The sequence below is a fragment of the Cnephaeus nilssonii genome (genome assembly GCF_951640355.1).
Source record: "Cnephaeus nilssonii genome assembly, chromosome: 13".
NCBI classification, from domain to species: Eukaryota; Metazoa; Chordata; class Mammalia; order Chiroptera; family Vespertilionidae; genus Cnephaeus; species Cnephaeus nilssonii.
In genome coordinates, this window is record NC_137084.1 from 66871999 (window position 1) to 66888998 (window position 17000).

Here is a 17000-nt window from a genome sequence, read left to right on the forward strand (position 1 = left end):
TTAGTATTTATTTTTTATTTTAACCATTCTTATAAGTGTGCAGTAATATCTCATTATGGTTTTAACGTTCATTTCCCCAATGGTTGGTTAGTGAACCAGAATATCTTTTCATGTACTTATTTGCCATCTGCCTATTCTCTTTGAATGAAATTTCTCTTAACATCTTTTATCCATTTTCTAGTTAAATTATTTGCTTTTTCACAGTTGAGTTTTGATAGCTCTATATATTCTAGATACTAGTCCTTTGTCAGATAAGTGGTTTGCAAATATTTTCTCTTATGCTAAAGCTTATCTTTCTATATTCTTAACTAGAAGCCTGATGCACGAAGATTCGTGCTGGAATGGGCCTTCCTTTCCCTGGCTGCCGGCACCACCTTTCCACTCCGGCCCAGCCCGAGAGCTGCCTCTTTCCGCTCTAGCCCCGCCTTTCCACGCTGCCCAGAGGCCCTGAGAGAACGGGGGGGGGGGGGGGGGTGCATCGTCGCCATAGTGACGACGCAAGCATCCCGCCTGCCCCAGGTCGCTTGGCACCTGTGTATGCAAACTAACTGCCATCTTTGTTGGGTTAATTTGCATATCACTCCTGATTGGCTGGTGGGTGTAGCAGAGTGATGGTTAATTTGCATGTTTCTCTTTTATTAGGTAAGATTTGGTCTTTCTCAGAACAAAAGTTTTTAATTTTTAGGAAGTCCAGTTTATCAATTTTTATTTTTATGGATTATACTTTTGATTTCAAGTCTGAGCTCTTTGCTTGACCCTGGATCCAGAAGATTTTCTCCTATATTTTTTCCTAAACGTTTATAATTTTATAAACTTTTTATAGCTTATCGGTTAATAAACTATATAAAGTTTATAGTTTAATAGTGATATATTTTAAGTTAACTCTTATATAAGGTATGAGACTTAGGTCAAGGTTTTTGTTTTGTTTTGTCTATGGATATTCAATTAGTCTAGCATCATTTGTTGGAAAACTATCTTTTCTCCATGAATTGTTTTTGCACCTTTTCAAAAACCAGCTGAGCATATTTGTGTGTGTTTAGTTCTGGGTTCTCCGTTCTGTTAATTTTATGTCTATCCCTCTACAAATACTATACAATTTTGAATATATATATATATATATATATATATATATATAGTAAATCTTCAAATATAATAGACTGATTCCTCTCTTTTTATACCTCTTTTTCAAAATTGGTTTAGGTATTCTAATTTGTTTGCCTTTACATATAAAATTTAGAATAATCTTGTCAGTACTTGCAAAAAGTATTGCCTGGATGTTTCTAGAAATTCCATTATTACCTGTATATCTATGTGGTATAGGGAGGACTGACATCTTTTCTATGTTTTCTGCTAATAAATCTGAGTTTTTCATTTTAGTTGTATTTTTTAAGTTCTAAAATTTCCATTTGGGTAGTCTTTATATATTCTATTTATTTTTGAAACCTATTTTTTTTATTTGCAAACATGTCCATAGTTGTTCATTGAAGCATTTTTATTATGCTTCAAAGATTTTTATCAAGCATTTAAAATCTTTGTCAGATAATTCTAACATCTCTATCATCTTGATTTTGGCATCTTTGGATTATCTTTTTCATTCAGTTTTTAGATCTTCCTGGTTCTTGGAATGACAAGTGATTTTCTTTTGAAATCTGGACACTTTTGTATTGTGCTATAGATTCTGAGGCTTGTCTAAACCTTCAGCTTTAGCTGGCTGTCTTTGGCACTGTGCCAAAATAGAGAGAGGTTAGGAGACACCACCTCATTGCTAGGTTGGTTGGGATAGGGGCTCTTTATTACTGCTGACCAGTAGTGGGAGTTCTAGCTCTTCACATGGTCTCCATTGACACCCTGGTGGGAATAGCCTCATTTTAAATGTTATATTTTATTCTTAAAAATATTTTTTTCTCCAATTGCATTTTTTAATTTGAAAGATAGTTTATCATATTTTAAAATTTCTTTAATTTCTAATTATCTCAAAAAATAATTGAATTTTAAACTAAAATATGATCATATGTCTAGAAAGTTGTAACTACCTAAATCTGAAATGTGGTTTCACTACAAAGAAAGAAATGCATCACAAAAGGCCAACTCTCCAGTTCTGCCTGTGTCTCCTGTGACCTTGAGTACTCTTAATACTGCTTGAGTTCTATTGTTAAAGAAAGTTGGGGCCATGATGGTTATTTCTGTGGTAACAGTTGTCACTTCTCCTCTTTCATTTTTTATTTTATTTATTTGGGTCCTTTCTCTTTTTTTTCTTCATGACTCTGGTTAAAGGTTTATCAATCTAGTTTGTCTTTTCAAAGAACCAGCTCATAATTTCATTAATCTTTTGTATTATTCTTCTAGACTATTGTGTTTGTTTTCATTGTGATCTTTATATTTCTTTCCTTTTACTCACTTTGTTTATCTTTTTTTAGTTTCTTTACATGTAAGATTAAATTGTTTATTTGATATTTTTCTTGTTTCTTGAGGTAGGCCTGTATTGCTAAGAATTTTCCTCTTAGGACTGGTTTTACTATGTCCCATAGATTTTGGGTTGTTGTATTTTAATTTGTCTCAAGGTATCTTTTTTGTTTTGTTTTGTTAATCCCAAGGATATTTTCCCATTGATTTTTAGAGAGAATGGAAGGAAGTGGGAGAGACACAGAGAGAGAAACATCATTGATGTGAGAGGGACACATTGATTGGTTGCCTCCCGCATGTTCCCCAACCAGGGCCAGGGATCGAACCTGCAAACAAGGTACGTGCTCTTGACCAGAATCAAACCCAGGACCCTTCAGTCTGCAGGCTGACACTCTATCCACTGAGCAAAACTGGCTAAAGGGGCTCAAAGTATCTTTTGATTTCTTTCTTAATCTCATTGTTAACCCATTTATTGCTTAGTAGTATGTTTTTTAACCTCCATTTGTTTGAGTGCTTTTCCGTTTTATTCTTGTAATTGATTTCTAGTTTCATACCATTGTAGTTGAAAAAGATGTTTGATATTACAGTCTTCTTAAATTTATTGAGACTTGTTTTGTGTCCTAACATGGTTTATCCTGGAAAATTTTCCAGGTGAACTTGAAAATAATGTATATTCTGGGGCTTTGAGTGAAATACTCAAAAGTATCAATTAAATTCATCTAGTATAATGTGTCATTTAAGGCTGTTATTCCCTTGTTGATTTTCTGTTTGAAAGATCTATCCATGATGTCAATGGTATTTTAAAGTCCCATAATATAATTGAATTACTGTCAATCTCATCCTTTATGTCTATCAATATTTGCTTTGTATATTAGATGCTCCTATGTTAGGTGCATAAATGTTTACAACAGTTATATCCTTTTGTTGGAATGATCTCTTTATCATTGGATATTATCTTTGTCTTTTATTATAACCTTTGTTTTAAAGTCTATTCTGTGTGATATAAATAGTGCTACCCAGCATTTTTGTTTCCAATTGCATAAAATATCTTTTTTTATTCCTTTATTTTTAGGCTGTACGTATCTTTTTATCTGAATTTGGTCTATTGTAGACAGCATCTATATGGATATTGTTTTCTTATTCATGCTGCTACCCTATGTCTTTTGATTGGACATTTAAATCTATTTGTATTTAAAGTAATTATTGATGTATACCAGTTATTAACAGTTTATTATTCATATTTATGTTCCTTTTTTTCATCCTCCTCTTCTTTAAAAGGGATTAGGTGTTTTCTGTTCCCTTATCTTCCAAATTGCCAATTCAGGCCTTTGCTTTATCTAATCTGATATTGGTTCCTTTTAGTGTAGTGTTCATCTCAGTTATTGTATTCTACATTTCTGGCTGATTCTCTTTTTTATGGTTTTTATGTCCTTTTTATACCATTGAAGTTCTCACTAAGTTCATAGAGCATTATTTTAACCACTAGAGGCCCGGTGCATGAAATTCGTGCACGGAGGGGGGTTGTCCCTCAGCCCAGCCTGTACCCTCTCCAATCTGGGACCCCTCGAGGGATGTCCGACTGCCCGTTTGGACATCCCTCTCACAATCCAGGACTGCTGGCTCCCAACTGCTTGCCTGCCTGCCTTCCTGATTGCCCCAAACCGCTTCTGCCTGCCAGCCTGATCACCCCCTAACCACTCCGCTGCCAGCCTCTTTGCCCCCAACTTCCCTCCTCTGCCAGCCTGGTCACCTCTAACTGCCCTCTCCTGCAGGGTTGATCACCTCCAACTGCCCTCCCTTGCAGGCCTGGTCCCTCTCAACTGCCCTCCCTTGCAGGCCGGTGCCTCCCAACTGTCCTCTCCTGCTGGCCATCTTGTGGTGGCCATCTTGTGTCCACATGGGGGCAGGATCTTTGACCACATGGGGGCAGCTATATTGTGTGTTGCAGTGATGGTCAATCTGCATAGTACTCTTTTATTAGATAGGATAGAGGCCTGGTACAGGGGTGGGGACCAGCTGGTTTGCCCTGAAGGGTGTCCCTGATCAGGGTGGGGTTCCCTTGGGGTGTGGGGCAGCCTGAGCGAGGGGCCTGTGGTGGTTTGCAGGCGGGCCACGCCCCCTGGCAACCCAAGCAGAGGCCCTGGTATCTGGAATTTATTTTCCTTCTACAATTGAAACTTTGTAGCCTGGACCGGAGCCAAGCCTGGGGCTCCCTCCACGGCCGGCAGCCATTTTTGTTGGGGTTATAATTGAAGCTTTGTAGCCTTAAGCAGGTGGGCCCGGCCAGGGTGTGTGGAAAGCTTTGCTTCCCCTGTTGCCGGGGGCAACGCTGGCCTGCTCTCTCAAGCTCCATTCTGCCGCCATTTCTGTTTGAATAATTGAAACTTTGTAGCTTGAGTGGAGGCTTAGGCCTGGCAAGGGCAGGCAGAAAGCTTGGCTTCCTCTGTTACCTAGGAAACCTTGCTCTCTGTGGCTGTAGCCATCTTGGTTGGGTTAATTTACATACTTGCTCTGATTGGATGGTGGGCGTGGTTTGTGGGCATGGCTTGTGGGTGTGTTGGAGGTATGGTCAATTTGCATATTTGTCTATTATTAGGTAGGATTGTTTTGAACTCTGTATCTGGTAGATTACTTGCCTCCATTTCATTTCATTCTTTTTCTGAAGATTTCTCCTGTTCTTTCATTTGCAATGTTTCCTTTTCTCCCCATTTTGGCTGTCTCTCTGTGTTTGTTTCTATATATCAGGTGGGTCTTTTATGTCTCCCATTCTTGGTATCATGGCCTTATGTAGTAGGTGTTCTATGGGGCCAAGTGGTATATGTCCCTGATCACCTCAGCCAGGTGTTCCAGGAGTGTCCCTTTTGTGGATTATGTCTGCCCTTCTTTTAAGTTTTTGTTTGTTTGTCTTATATTTGCATTTATTGCTTTCAGTTTTATATTCCACATGTGAGTAAAAGTCATATGGTTCTTGACTTCTATATCTGATTTATTTCACTTAGCATGATATTCTCAAGATCCATCCATGTTGCTGCAAATGGCAGTATTTTATCATTTTTATGGTCGAGTAATATTCCATTGTATATATCAGTGGTCAGCAAACTCATTAGTCAACAGAGCCAAATATCAACAGCACAACGATTGAAATTTCTTTTGAGAGCCAAATTTTTTAAACTTAAACTATATAGATAGGTACATTGTTATTAACTTAATTAGGGTACTCCTAAGCTGGCCTTTGCTAAAAACTCAAGGGGCCAAAGAGCCACATGTGGCTCACAAGCCACAGTTTGCCGACCACTGGTATATATGTACCACATCCTATGTATACCATCATCTATCAAAGGACACTTCAGTTGTTCCCATGTCTTAGTCACCATGAATAATTTTGCAATGAACATAGTGGAGCATCTATCTTCACATATAGATACCAAATTTTTCTAACATTATTAGCTGAAAAAACTCTTTTCTTCATTGAATGGTTTTGGCACCCTTCTTGTAAATCATTTGACCTTGCCAGGGTTTATTTCTTGATTCTATACTCCATTGGTCTATGCATCTGTCTTTATGCCGGTACTACAATGCTTTGGTTGCCATAGATGTTAGAAAGCTTTTACATCAGAAAGTATAAGACTTTTGTTATTGTTCTTTTTCAATAAAGCTTTGGTTATTTGGGGTCCCTTGAGATTACATATGAATTTTAGGATGTATTTTTATGTTTCTGAAAAAAAAAAAGTCATTGGGATTTTGATAAGGATTGTCATTTTGGGTAGTATTAACATCTTAACAACATTAAGTCTGCCAATCCATTAACATGGAATGTTTTTCCATTTATTTGTGTGTGTTTGTGTGTGTGTGTGTGTGTGTAATTTCTTTCAGCAATGTTTTGTAGTTTCAGTATACAAGTCTTTCACCACCTTGGTTAAGTTTTTTCCTAAGTATTTTATTCTTTTTGATGTTATTGTAAATGGAATTTTTTAAAATTTCCTTTCCAGATTGTTGTCTATTAGTATACAGAAACACAACCAATTTTTGTGTGTTGATTTTGTATCCTACTGTATTTGTTTAATTAATTTTAACAGTGTTTCCATAGAATCTTCCAGTGCTATGTTGAATCAAGTGGTGAAAGTGGGCTACTTTGTCTTGACATGGAGGGATTATTGAAGGAGTTTGTTTGGAGAAGTAAAAATCTTCTCTCCCTCCTATGGCACTACACTACAACCTCCTACTTACCACAGGGTTAGACCACTTGAAGATCAATAGCCCTACTTCCCAGAAATATTGTTCCACAAATCTGAGTTATTTAGACTGGAGTAATGCCCCAACCAGTGGATGCTTTGGAAAGATAGTTACTAGTAACCTATGACACTAAAAATCTTAAAGATTAGTTCTAACCAACCACCCCCATCACCATGCATTCCAAGAGGTTTCTCTACCAATGAGTTGCATGCTTGCTTTTTTTATTTTCCTCATTATCCAGCAAATAATTATTGAAACACACACATATTTTTCAAAAATTAATTCTTTGAAACAGTTTAAACTACAGTTTAAATTAGATAACATAAACTCAAGTGCCCAGGGGCAATCAGAAATAAATAAAATGTGAATATTAAGAAAAATAGGGACTGCTAAGGATTATAGATGGGTGTTTATAGCCATCCTATCTAATAAAAGAGTAATATGCAAATTGACCATACACCTGCTACACTACAAGCCACACCCACAAGCCACACTCACCAGCCAATCAGGAGCAAATATACAAATAAACTCAACCAAGATGGCTGCGGCCTCGGAGAGCAGGGGGGAGGCTTGGGTTTCCCCAGCAATGGAGGAAGCCAAGCTTTCCACCTGCCATTGCCGGCCCAGGCCTCCACTCAATGCTACAAAGTTTCAATTATAGAAGATAAATAAATCCCAACAAAAATGGTGGCAGCCACAGAGCTGGAGAGAGCAGTAGGCTTGAGTTGCCCCCAGAGATGGAGGAAGCCAAGCTTTCTGCCTGCCCTGGCCTGCCTTGGCCTCCACTCAAGGCTACAAAGTTTCAATTATAGAAGATAAATAAATCCCAGATACCAGGGCCTCTGCTTGGGTTGCCAGAGTGTGTGGCTGGCCTGCAAACCACCACAGGCTCCTTGCCCAGGCCGCCCCACACCCCAAGGGAACGCCTACCATGATCCGGGACACCCTTCAGGGCAAACCAGCTGGTCCCCACCCATTCAACAGGCCTCTATCCTATCTAATCTAATAAAAGAATAATATGCAAATTGACCATCACTCCAACACACAGGATGGCTGCCCCCATGTGGACACAAGATGGCTACCACAAGATGGCCAGCAGGGGAGGGCATTTGGGAGGGAACAGGCTTGCAAGGGATGGCAGTTGGGGGCGATCAAGCCTGCAGGGGAGGGCAGTTGGGGGGCACCCAAGCCTGCAGGGGAGAGCAGTTGGGGGAGACCAGACCTGCAGGGGAGGGCAGTTAGGGACAAACACGCTGGCCGGGGAGCAGTTAGGCATCAATCAGGCTGGCAGGAGAGTGGTTAGGGGGTGATCAGGCTGGCAGGCAGAAGCGGTTAGGGGCAATCAGGAAGGCAGGCAAGTGAGCAGTCCTGAATTGTGAGAGGGATGTCCGACTGCCTGTTTAGGCCCGAACCTAATGGGATTGGGCCTAAATGGGCAGTCAGACATCCCTCGAGGGGTCCCAGATTGGAGAGGGTGCAGGCTGGGCTGAGGTACACCCCATGCCCCCCCATGCACAAATTTCGTGCACCAGGCCTCTAGTAAGTGAATAAGAGTCCAGGGATGCCAAGTCTTCCACACTTTCAAGAGAGGTTAGAAATCAAGATTTTTATGTAAATTGTCTGGATTTTTAGCAAAGTTCAGACTTAACATGACAACAAATTTTAAATTTTTGGTCTAAAAGAAAAAGAGAAATATACAGTATTTTCTTGACTGCCTCATAATTTGCAAGATTGCTTCTTTCACCAATGAATTAATTCTTCACATTACAGAAAATAAGGTACCTTTTTAGAAAAGAATTTTTCTACAGCAGAACTTGGGAGGTAGGAAATTAGAAAGAGCCTCATTGTAAAGACTTCTCTTTGACATGGATAAAGTTCTGAAATTACCACTTACAAAGTTAATTTTTTGCCAATGGCTTTTTAAAAATGCTAAGTGTGTTGTTTCTAAGTCAGTAAAATTTTTAAATATATAGGGTGCCCCAAAAATATATACATACTTTAACAGCTGGTAGCTTGGTTTTGAAAATGAAATGTATTTTAATAAACACTGCTTTTATAATTATTCAAAGTGTGTGTATACATTTTTTGAGACACCCTATATTACTAGTAAATAATGCATTGTTTTGAAACTATTTTCTGTGTTGAGATTTTTAAAATTTATTACCTAATTCTGCTATCTTCTTTATGTTTAAATTTAGATATTTTGAAGAGAAACAAAAAGAACAAGAAGAAAGAGAACACGAAATTAGAGAACAAATACTTCAACAAAGAAAACAGAAGTTTGAAGAAGTTACTGAAAAATTCCAGCGGGCCCATATCCCTCTTCCACAGCGGAGGAGAGCAGGTATCTTAATTTTTAGAACAATATGAGAACAAAAATGAAAACTATAATCCTACATAATAAAAGGGAAGTATGCAAATTAACCATCACTCCGCTACGCCCACGATTGGGCCAGCAGGAGGCGCGGGGGCGGGACTTGGGGTGGCCAATCGCGCTGGCAGGAGGAGCTGGGAGCGGAGACTCGCGATTGATCCCTGGCAAGCCGAGCTGGCTTGGGCTGGGGGATCTCAGGCCGCCAGGCCTCACCCCCAAGCCGTGTGATGGCTGGCAAGCCACACCGGTTTGGGCTGGGGTATCTCAGGCCGCCAGGCCTCGCCCTCAAGCCCCCCGATGGCTCTCAAGCCCCACCGGTTTGGGCTGGGGTCTCAGGCCGCCAGGGCCACGCCCCCAAGCCACACAATGGCTCTCAAGCCCCGCAGATTTGGGCCGGGGTCTCAGGCCGCCAGGCCACGCCCCCAAGTCGCACGAGTGATCCCTGGCAAGCCGCACAGGCTTGGGCTGGGGTCTCAGGCAGCCAGGACCTCGCCCCCAAGCCGAGTTGCTTGGGCTGGGGTCTCAGACCACCAGGGCCTGGCATCCAAACCGCATGATCCCTGGCCGAGGCGGCTGCCTGGGCTGGGGTCTCATTCCTGCAGGGCCGGGCACCCAACTGCATGATCACCCAGCCAGCTGCAACGGCAGGGTGGTGCACCCCCACCAAGCTATCTTCAGGCCAGTGAAGGCAGCCTGGGCTGGAGACGCACACCCCCACCGGGCTATCCACAGCCAGGCTGAGATGGCAGCCTGGGCTGGGGTCTCAGCTTGGCTGGGCTGAGGCAGCAGCCTGGGCTGGGGTCTCAGCCTGGCCAGGGCCCCATCCCCTGCCAGCGGTGGCAGCCTGGGGTCCCAACCATTGAGTCACACCAGCCAGGCAGATATGGAGGAATCATAAATGTTTCTTTTTTTTATAATATATATTTTATTGATTTTTTACAGAGAGGAAGGGAAAGGGATAGAGAGCTAGAAACATCTATGAGAGAGAAACATTGATCAGCTGCCTCCTGCACACTCCCCACTGGGTATGTGCCCCCAACCAAGGTACATGCCCTTGACCAGAATCGAACCTGGGACCCTTGATTCTGCAGGCCAATGCTTCATCCATCCGCTGAGCCAAAACAGTTAGGACTGTCCAATATGCTAAAGAAAAAACCCTATCTAATAAAGAGGGAATATGCAAGGGAGGGCATTTGGGGGTGACCAGGGTATCAGGGGCTGGCAGGGAAGTGGTTAGGGGGTGATCAGGCTGGCAGGCATAGCGGTTAGGGGCAATCAGGAAGGCAGGCAGGCGAGTAGTTGGGAGCCAGCAGTCCTAGATTGTGAAAGGGATGTCCGACTGCCTGTTTAGGACATCCCCCAAGGGGTCCCAGATTGGAGAGGGTGCAGGTTGGGCTGAGACACACACACACACACATACAGACACACACACACACACACACACCCGTGCACGAATTTCGTGCACCGGGCCTCTAGTATAATATAATATCATATTTGGCTTGAGTAGACAATAAAATAATAAAGAAACACAGTAGAAATTTAAATTAAAAAGACCAGTATCCCTTTTTAAGTAATAAGACTTTAACCAAATGAAAAATTGCAATTTAATTTAGGTTTAATTTGGAGAATATTTTGTTGGCTGTATTAGTAAATTTTGAATTTTCTCAAGTTTGATTCTACTTTATCTGGCTTAAATGTTTTATTTTTTTTTAATTTGATCTAATAAATTGCTTTATAAAAGGAAAATTTAACATTTAGGTTCAGTAAATTAGTGTCACATTTATTCTGGCATTTATTCACATGTTACTCAAATTCATATTTGAGAGACTAGCAAAATAAAAAGAAAGTCTACACAGTGATATAATCCAGCAATCTAAGACCTGGAAACAATTAAGAATTTAAAAATGATGGTGGTTGATTCTTTGGTATCCATATACATTTTTTATACCTTAAATAATAACACGGAATTAACAGCGAACTGTCAAAGCTTCAGAAAGAAAAGGGATGGGCAGCATCTTTATGTGTTAACCAAACATATGTTATACTATGTTGTATGTAGCCCTGGGCTAAGCGCAACTATAGAGAAATCTAATTGTACTCTACCATTACAGGTCTCCCAGCTTATTTTGGAGCTGAGAGTAATACAAACATTGTCAATAAATATAGTGATAATTGCTATGGTAGCAGAATGTATTGTGAGAACATAGAGCAAACATTAAACCTATACAGGAATATCAAGGACATCATCCCTGGAAAAATAACTTAATTTTAACCTTAAAAAATAAGCATTTCACCAGCCAAGAGAAACCAAGCCAAAAATTAAAAAAAAACTTCCCAGACAGAAGGAATAGTTTTTACAAATAAATTATGTATTGCAGTATATCTGAAGCATAGTATGGGGGGAAAAGAGAAGAGAAGTGGTTTTGAGGCTAGAAAAATTTCCATTGGAACCAATTCTCAAAGAGCATTGTATGCCATGGTAGGAATTTCATCTTTCTACAAAATGAAATCAATGTATTTTAACTGAAACACAAACCATTATTGTTCCAGTAAGAGATATTACGGTCAGTAAGGGCAGCTAGTAATACTGCTAAAAATAATAATAGCTTAAAGGTGAAATGGATTTATTTTTCTCTTGTATATTATGAAAGCCTGAGGTTGTTTTGATGTTTATGCAATGTCACTAGTAACCCAGATTCCTTCTGTCTCTCAGCTCAACCATCCTTAGTATGTGGTTTATATCTCTTCATTTTCATGGTTTCATGGTAGCTGCTGGAGCTCCAGCCATCATGTCAATGCTATAGGCAAGGATGAAGGAAGAAATATAAAGGCCAAAAGGCTATACCTCTGAGCTACCTTTAAATATTTTATATCTCCATCTGCAAGAGAGACTTAAAAATTTTTTTATGTGTTTATATTGCCACCCCTAACAATATAGAATCTGTTGCCAAGGAAGAAAGGAAAAATTCATATTAGGAAGGAAACTAGGGATCCCTGCTACAATTAGATTTATTTGTTAGAAAGATAATTACAGTTATCACATGGAAGATGGAGTGAAGTAGAGACACTAAAGTAGGTAGAGATTATTTTAGTATTTGAGGCAAGAGATGCTAAACTACTAAATTAAAACATTTCACTGGATATGGTAATAAGAGGTAATATATTCAGGATATATAATCAGTGCATTGAATTTGAGCCTCGCATGACTCATTCAAATGGGGAAATCAAATCAGCAACTAGAAATATGGGTCTGAAATTTAAGAAAAAGGTATGGAATTGAAATGCATACTTAAGAGTCACTAATAAGTAGGTATATATAGGTTGATAAATGAAGCCATAGGAAAGATAAGCTAAATAACAGAGTATAAACCAAAGACTGAGTATAGGGCCTAAAATAAAGCCTTTATACACACTATTACATTTACTATAGGTAGAGCAAGAAAAACTAAAAGTGGATTTTGAGAAGTAGTTATCAAGAAAGCAGGTGTGACTCAAAAGAAAATAATGTATATGAATACAAAAGAGGAGGTAGCTTTAAGAGAGAAGATATAATCATTGTGTCAAATGCCTCAGAGAAGTAGTTACCTCTTATGAATACTGTTTGCTTGAAAAAGGGTGCTATCAAACGGTCTAGGTATAAAGAGTCAAAAGAGTTTTTGCAAAAACAAATAATGTACTTTCATTAAACCTGTATTTATCCCTGACTTCCAGGATATATTAAGTGTAAAATCAAGGCCCAGATCAGTATACATAATATTTTGCCTTCTATGTGAGAAAAGGGGAAAATTCCAGTATATTTACTTGCATTAGCATAAAGAGACAATGAAAGAATATATGAATGAGCAATGAGAGCAAGCTCCAAATGTGTATCATATATTCTTTATTTCTGAATATGAATATATTACCTATACAAAATATTAAATTAATAATTTAAGGAATTTCAGTGCTATCAATGAAGAACAAGAACAAAGCTATATAAGACAACTATTTATCTATGAGTTTAGTTTATCATGTATGCATGGTAGCTGACTCTTTCCCATGCTACAAAAGAAGGACAACAGATTGATGTTAGAGGGAGAATATGAAAGTAAAAGAATGGCACTAATGGGTTAAATGAAATAATAACGCCCTAATACACAGTAAGCACTCAAAAAATGTAATCTTATATCATACTCAGCAAATGAGAGGTAGTTACTGGGAGGTCATAAGATAACAAAAGTAGTAATGGTGGTTGTAAATTGACCTAAGTTAGTTTTTAAGTTGTCTTTGATAGACAAGTGGTGCAAGTTAATAAAAGCAAATCTCAAACTATCATCTAGCATAACTAGACAGTCATTAGCAAAGTAGATATAAAACAATTTATACAACTTTTTCAGTAAATTCAAGAAAGTCCTAGTTCTCTGTCTTTTTAGGTTCTCTGACTGCACCTTAAATGAAAGGTCCATACACAGCCACATTCCAGAGACAGAATTCTGTGCCTTCTGGTATTGGACATCAGAAATGTTCCTATATTAATGGCTGAACACTAGACTGGTTAGAGATCAAACATGAAATACCATTCGTAATGTAAAGAGTATAGACCTCCCTAGATTCTTATTCTTTGTTCATGCAAGGGTTGGGACTGATTAAAATGTTTAGGCAAATCCACTTATTTTGAATGCCTTTAATTTCAACAAAGAAAGCCCATATTAAATATTTATCAGGCTACTCAAAATGCTATTATTTTTCAATAATAAAAACCTATTTTGGACATTGATTATGCTAATTAGAAAAATCTATAGCTTGATACTATCTTCCTCAAGAGGACTGGTTCTTTATGATTAGAATATCCAGAAAACCATTCCATAATTGTGTTTTGGTCACTAGTATATTATGCTATTACTCCTTGATTAGGGAAATGGACTATCTCTAGAGTTCAAGTTTTGACTAATCCATACATAATAATATACTGGTTTTGCTTAAGCATTTTAGGGTAAATAACAAACTTTGTAATAAGGGAAGTTTGATGACAGGGGTTTTTCAAAGGTGAGAGCAGGAAAGACAGTTTGGAGGTGCCAGGCCTTGAATTATAGGTAGTATGTAATCAGGGAAAAATCATGTCTTCACTTAAGAGGGTTTCAGGAGAAACAATATACTTAAAAGACAGCTGTGTTTCGCCAGTGTGGCTCAGTGGTTGAGCATCAACCTATGAACCAGGAAGTCACGGTTCAGTTCCCAGTCAGGGCTCATCCCCAGATTGCTGGCTCAGGTTGTGGGCTCAAACCCCAGTAGGGGACTTGCAGGAGGCAGCTGATCAATGATTCTCATCATTGATGTTTCTATCTCTCCCTCTCCCTTCCTCTCTGAAATAAATAAAAATATATATATTTTTAAAAAGACAGCTGTGTTTCAATTCAAACAAGAAGGTAAGTTAGAGGTGCAAAGTAGTATGTAGATGAATGTCTATATCATATATGACTTTGAATAAGTCAATTACCTTCTGTATGCCTCAGTTTCCTCAGTGGCAAAATGGAGATTCAAATAGCATCTACCTCATAGGGCACTGTGAGTATTAAATTAAATAATACTTAGAAAATGCTTTAAAATCATGCCTACAATAAAAAATGCCTAACTCAATACATGTTAGTTGGTGTTTTCATAGCTTCCCCTTTTCTTCATAAGAATATTTTTGCTCAGTGGTTAGAGTGTCGGCCCATGGGCCAAAGGGTTGCGCATTCTATTCCCAGTCAAGGGCATGTACCTGGGAGGCAACCAATCAATGCGTCTCTCTCACATTGATGTTTTTTTTCCTCTCTCTCTCTCTCTCTCTCTCTCTCTCTCTCTCTCTCTCTCTTTCCTTCTCTCTTTCTCTCTCTCTCTTTCCTTCTCTCTCTCTCTCTCTCTCTCTCTCTCTCTCCTTCTCTCTCTCTCTTTCCTTCTCTCTCTCTCTTTCTTTCTCTCTCTCTCTCTCTCTCTCTCTCTCTCTCTCTCTCTCTCTCTCTCCCTATCCCCGCTCTCACTCTCCCCCCTCTCTCCCTCTTTTCCACTCTAAAATCAATGGAAATAAATATCCTCGGGTGAGGATTTTTAAAATATATATATTTATTTATAATTTTTTTTCAGAAATTTATGGAACTCTGAGATGAAATGTAATGAGTTTTGCATGAAAGAACAAAGAGTCTGGACTTTTTCACAGTTTCTTTTTTTCCAGATAAATATTCTTAAAATTGGTTATGAGAATTTTGAGGTAGCAATTTCTCTTTGTGGATTAGATCTCTAAATTTAAACTATTTAGACTATTCTTAAAAAATGTTTTCTTCTTACCAAAGTTTTAAAAATAGTATTTTATCATTGACCAATTAAATTACATAAAGAGATTGTTGAAGATGAAGTGATTCTGTACTATTTGATCTTTATTATCTCCTTAGTTTCTCAAAAACCAGTGCCTCCATTAGAAGAGGCCCTCAAACAAATTCAAGAATCCAACTTAAAATCAAAAGTAAACTTTCCCTCTTCCCACAGACCAACAATAAACTTGAGGTAAGTAATTTACTATTGTGTGTAATTATTAATGTATAATAATTAAGTAAGTTTCTAGTTGCTGAGTTTATAGGCCTTTTCATCAGTTACTCCTCACTCCTTAGTTACTATTTTATTTTCACAGATTAAATTAAGGTTAAGTGGAATATAAATATTTTGCTTCAAGAATAAGGCAAAATTTTAGTTTTTTGTCTTGGAATTACAATGCTGCTTAGGTTGAACAATTGTCTTTGGAAACTATCATCAAAACCATTTTTAAATATTGATATTGGTTATTCATCTTTGCCAAGATGAGAAAATTGTGTTGAATTATAGTGATATAATTTTAAGTAAAAGGAGTAACTCTATGGTTAGAAATGGGTTTTTCCTCACTGAAAATCTTAACTTGGTGTCTTGAAAAAGCTACAGTGTCTCCTGCTTCCTCTCCAGGTTAACTTAAATGTGTCATCTAGAAGCAATAAGATGGCCAACCAATAGAGTACTCTCTGACAATCCCATATTTCCCATTTATTTATTAGAAATGTTTGTTGAAGCTACTATATGCATAACACCAGGTCAAGAATTGTAAAGGGGATATGGAAAAGTATAACAATGTAAAATGCAATCCTATATAATAATAGAGGAATATGCAAATTGTCCGTTACTCTGTAACATAACGACCATTTAGCAGGCTGTGTGCGCAGCAGGCTCGGGTGGGCAGCCCATGGCAGCCGGGGGACATGAGCCTGTGGCGCCTCCTCTAGAGTTGGAGAGCTAATGATGGATGGGCTCTGGTCCTCCTCCAACAGCCCTCTCCAGCAGACATGGGCTGCTGAGACCCAGGCTGGGCCTCTGGCCACAGATGCACAGGTTCGTGGAGACCAACTCTACCAGGCCGCCCAGAGGCCATGTGGCCGGGCTGTAGGGTGCCCGAACCCAGTGCCTGTTCAAGACGTGAAACAGAGAGGAGGTACAGGATGAAATCCGGAGAATGGGATGTGGGGGTTCAAGACTCACTCCCTTTGGGCTTTGTCCTTCTTGGCCCACCTGAGGGGCAGCTCCCGGGCAAGTGCCGCGGCTTCAGCGAAGCTGCCGGCCAGGAGGCGGGCAGACCAAGGGGCGCAGAGTGCAGCCAAGGCGGGGTGCACCAGAGCGGGCTCGTGCCAGGGCAGGGGGCCAGTGGGCAGGGATCTGCCTCGCCCGTGGAGAGTAAAGTTCTGCAGTGGGTCAGCCGGTAGGAAACAAGAGGCTGACTGCCGACGTGGAAGGATGCCTGGGTGGAGGGGCACAGACCCACAGCCCTGAGGTGGGGATTGAGGGGCGGCACCACCTCAGTGGAGGGGCACCGCACTGCCGGGTACCCCACTGCGGTGGTTAGGTGAAGCTCCCAGCGCTAACTGGACCTCGCCCTGGCAGCCTGCGCATTTGAGAGGTGGTGACTCCTGCTCCTGCGGCCCAAAAGCAAGCCCATGCCTGCCCCGCCCCCAGTTCC

General features: G+C 39.8%; 1 protein-coding gene across 4 annotated transcripts in view; it reads left to right on the top strand.

Annotated features, from left to right (window-relative positions):
* Positions 1-17000, top strand: part of CEP126 (centrosomal protein 126) — a gene marked incomplete at its 3' end in the record, with an annotated part of 70800 nt that overhangs the window by 13738 nt on the left and 40062 nt on the right. For 3 of the 4 annotated variants that reach the window (XM_079786998.1, XM_079787000.1, XM_079787001.1), the window contains exons 3-4: positions 8835-8980; positions 15418-15529. In XM_079786998.1, the coding sequence (XP_079643124.1) occupies positions 8835-8980; positions 15418-15529 (258 nt within the window). The remainder of the gene's footprint in view (positions 1-8834; positions 8981-15417; positions 15530-17000) is intronic. The other variant, XM_079786999.1, reaches the window with a different exon arrangement.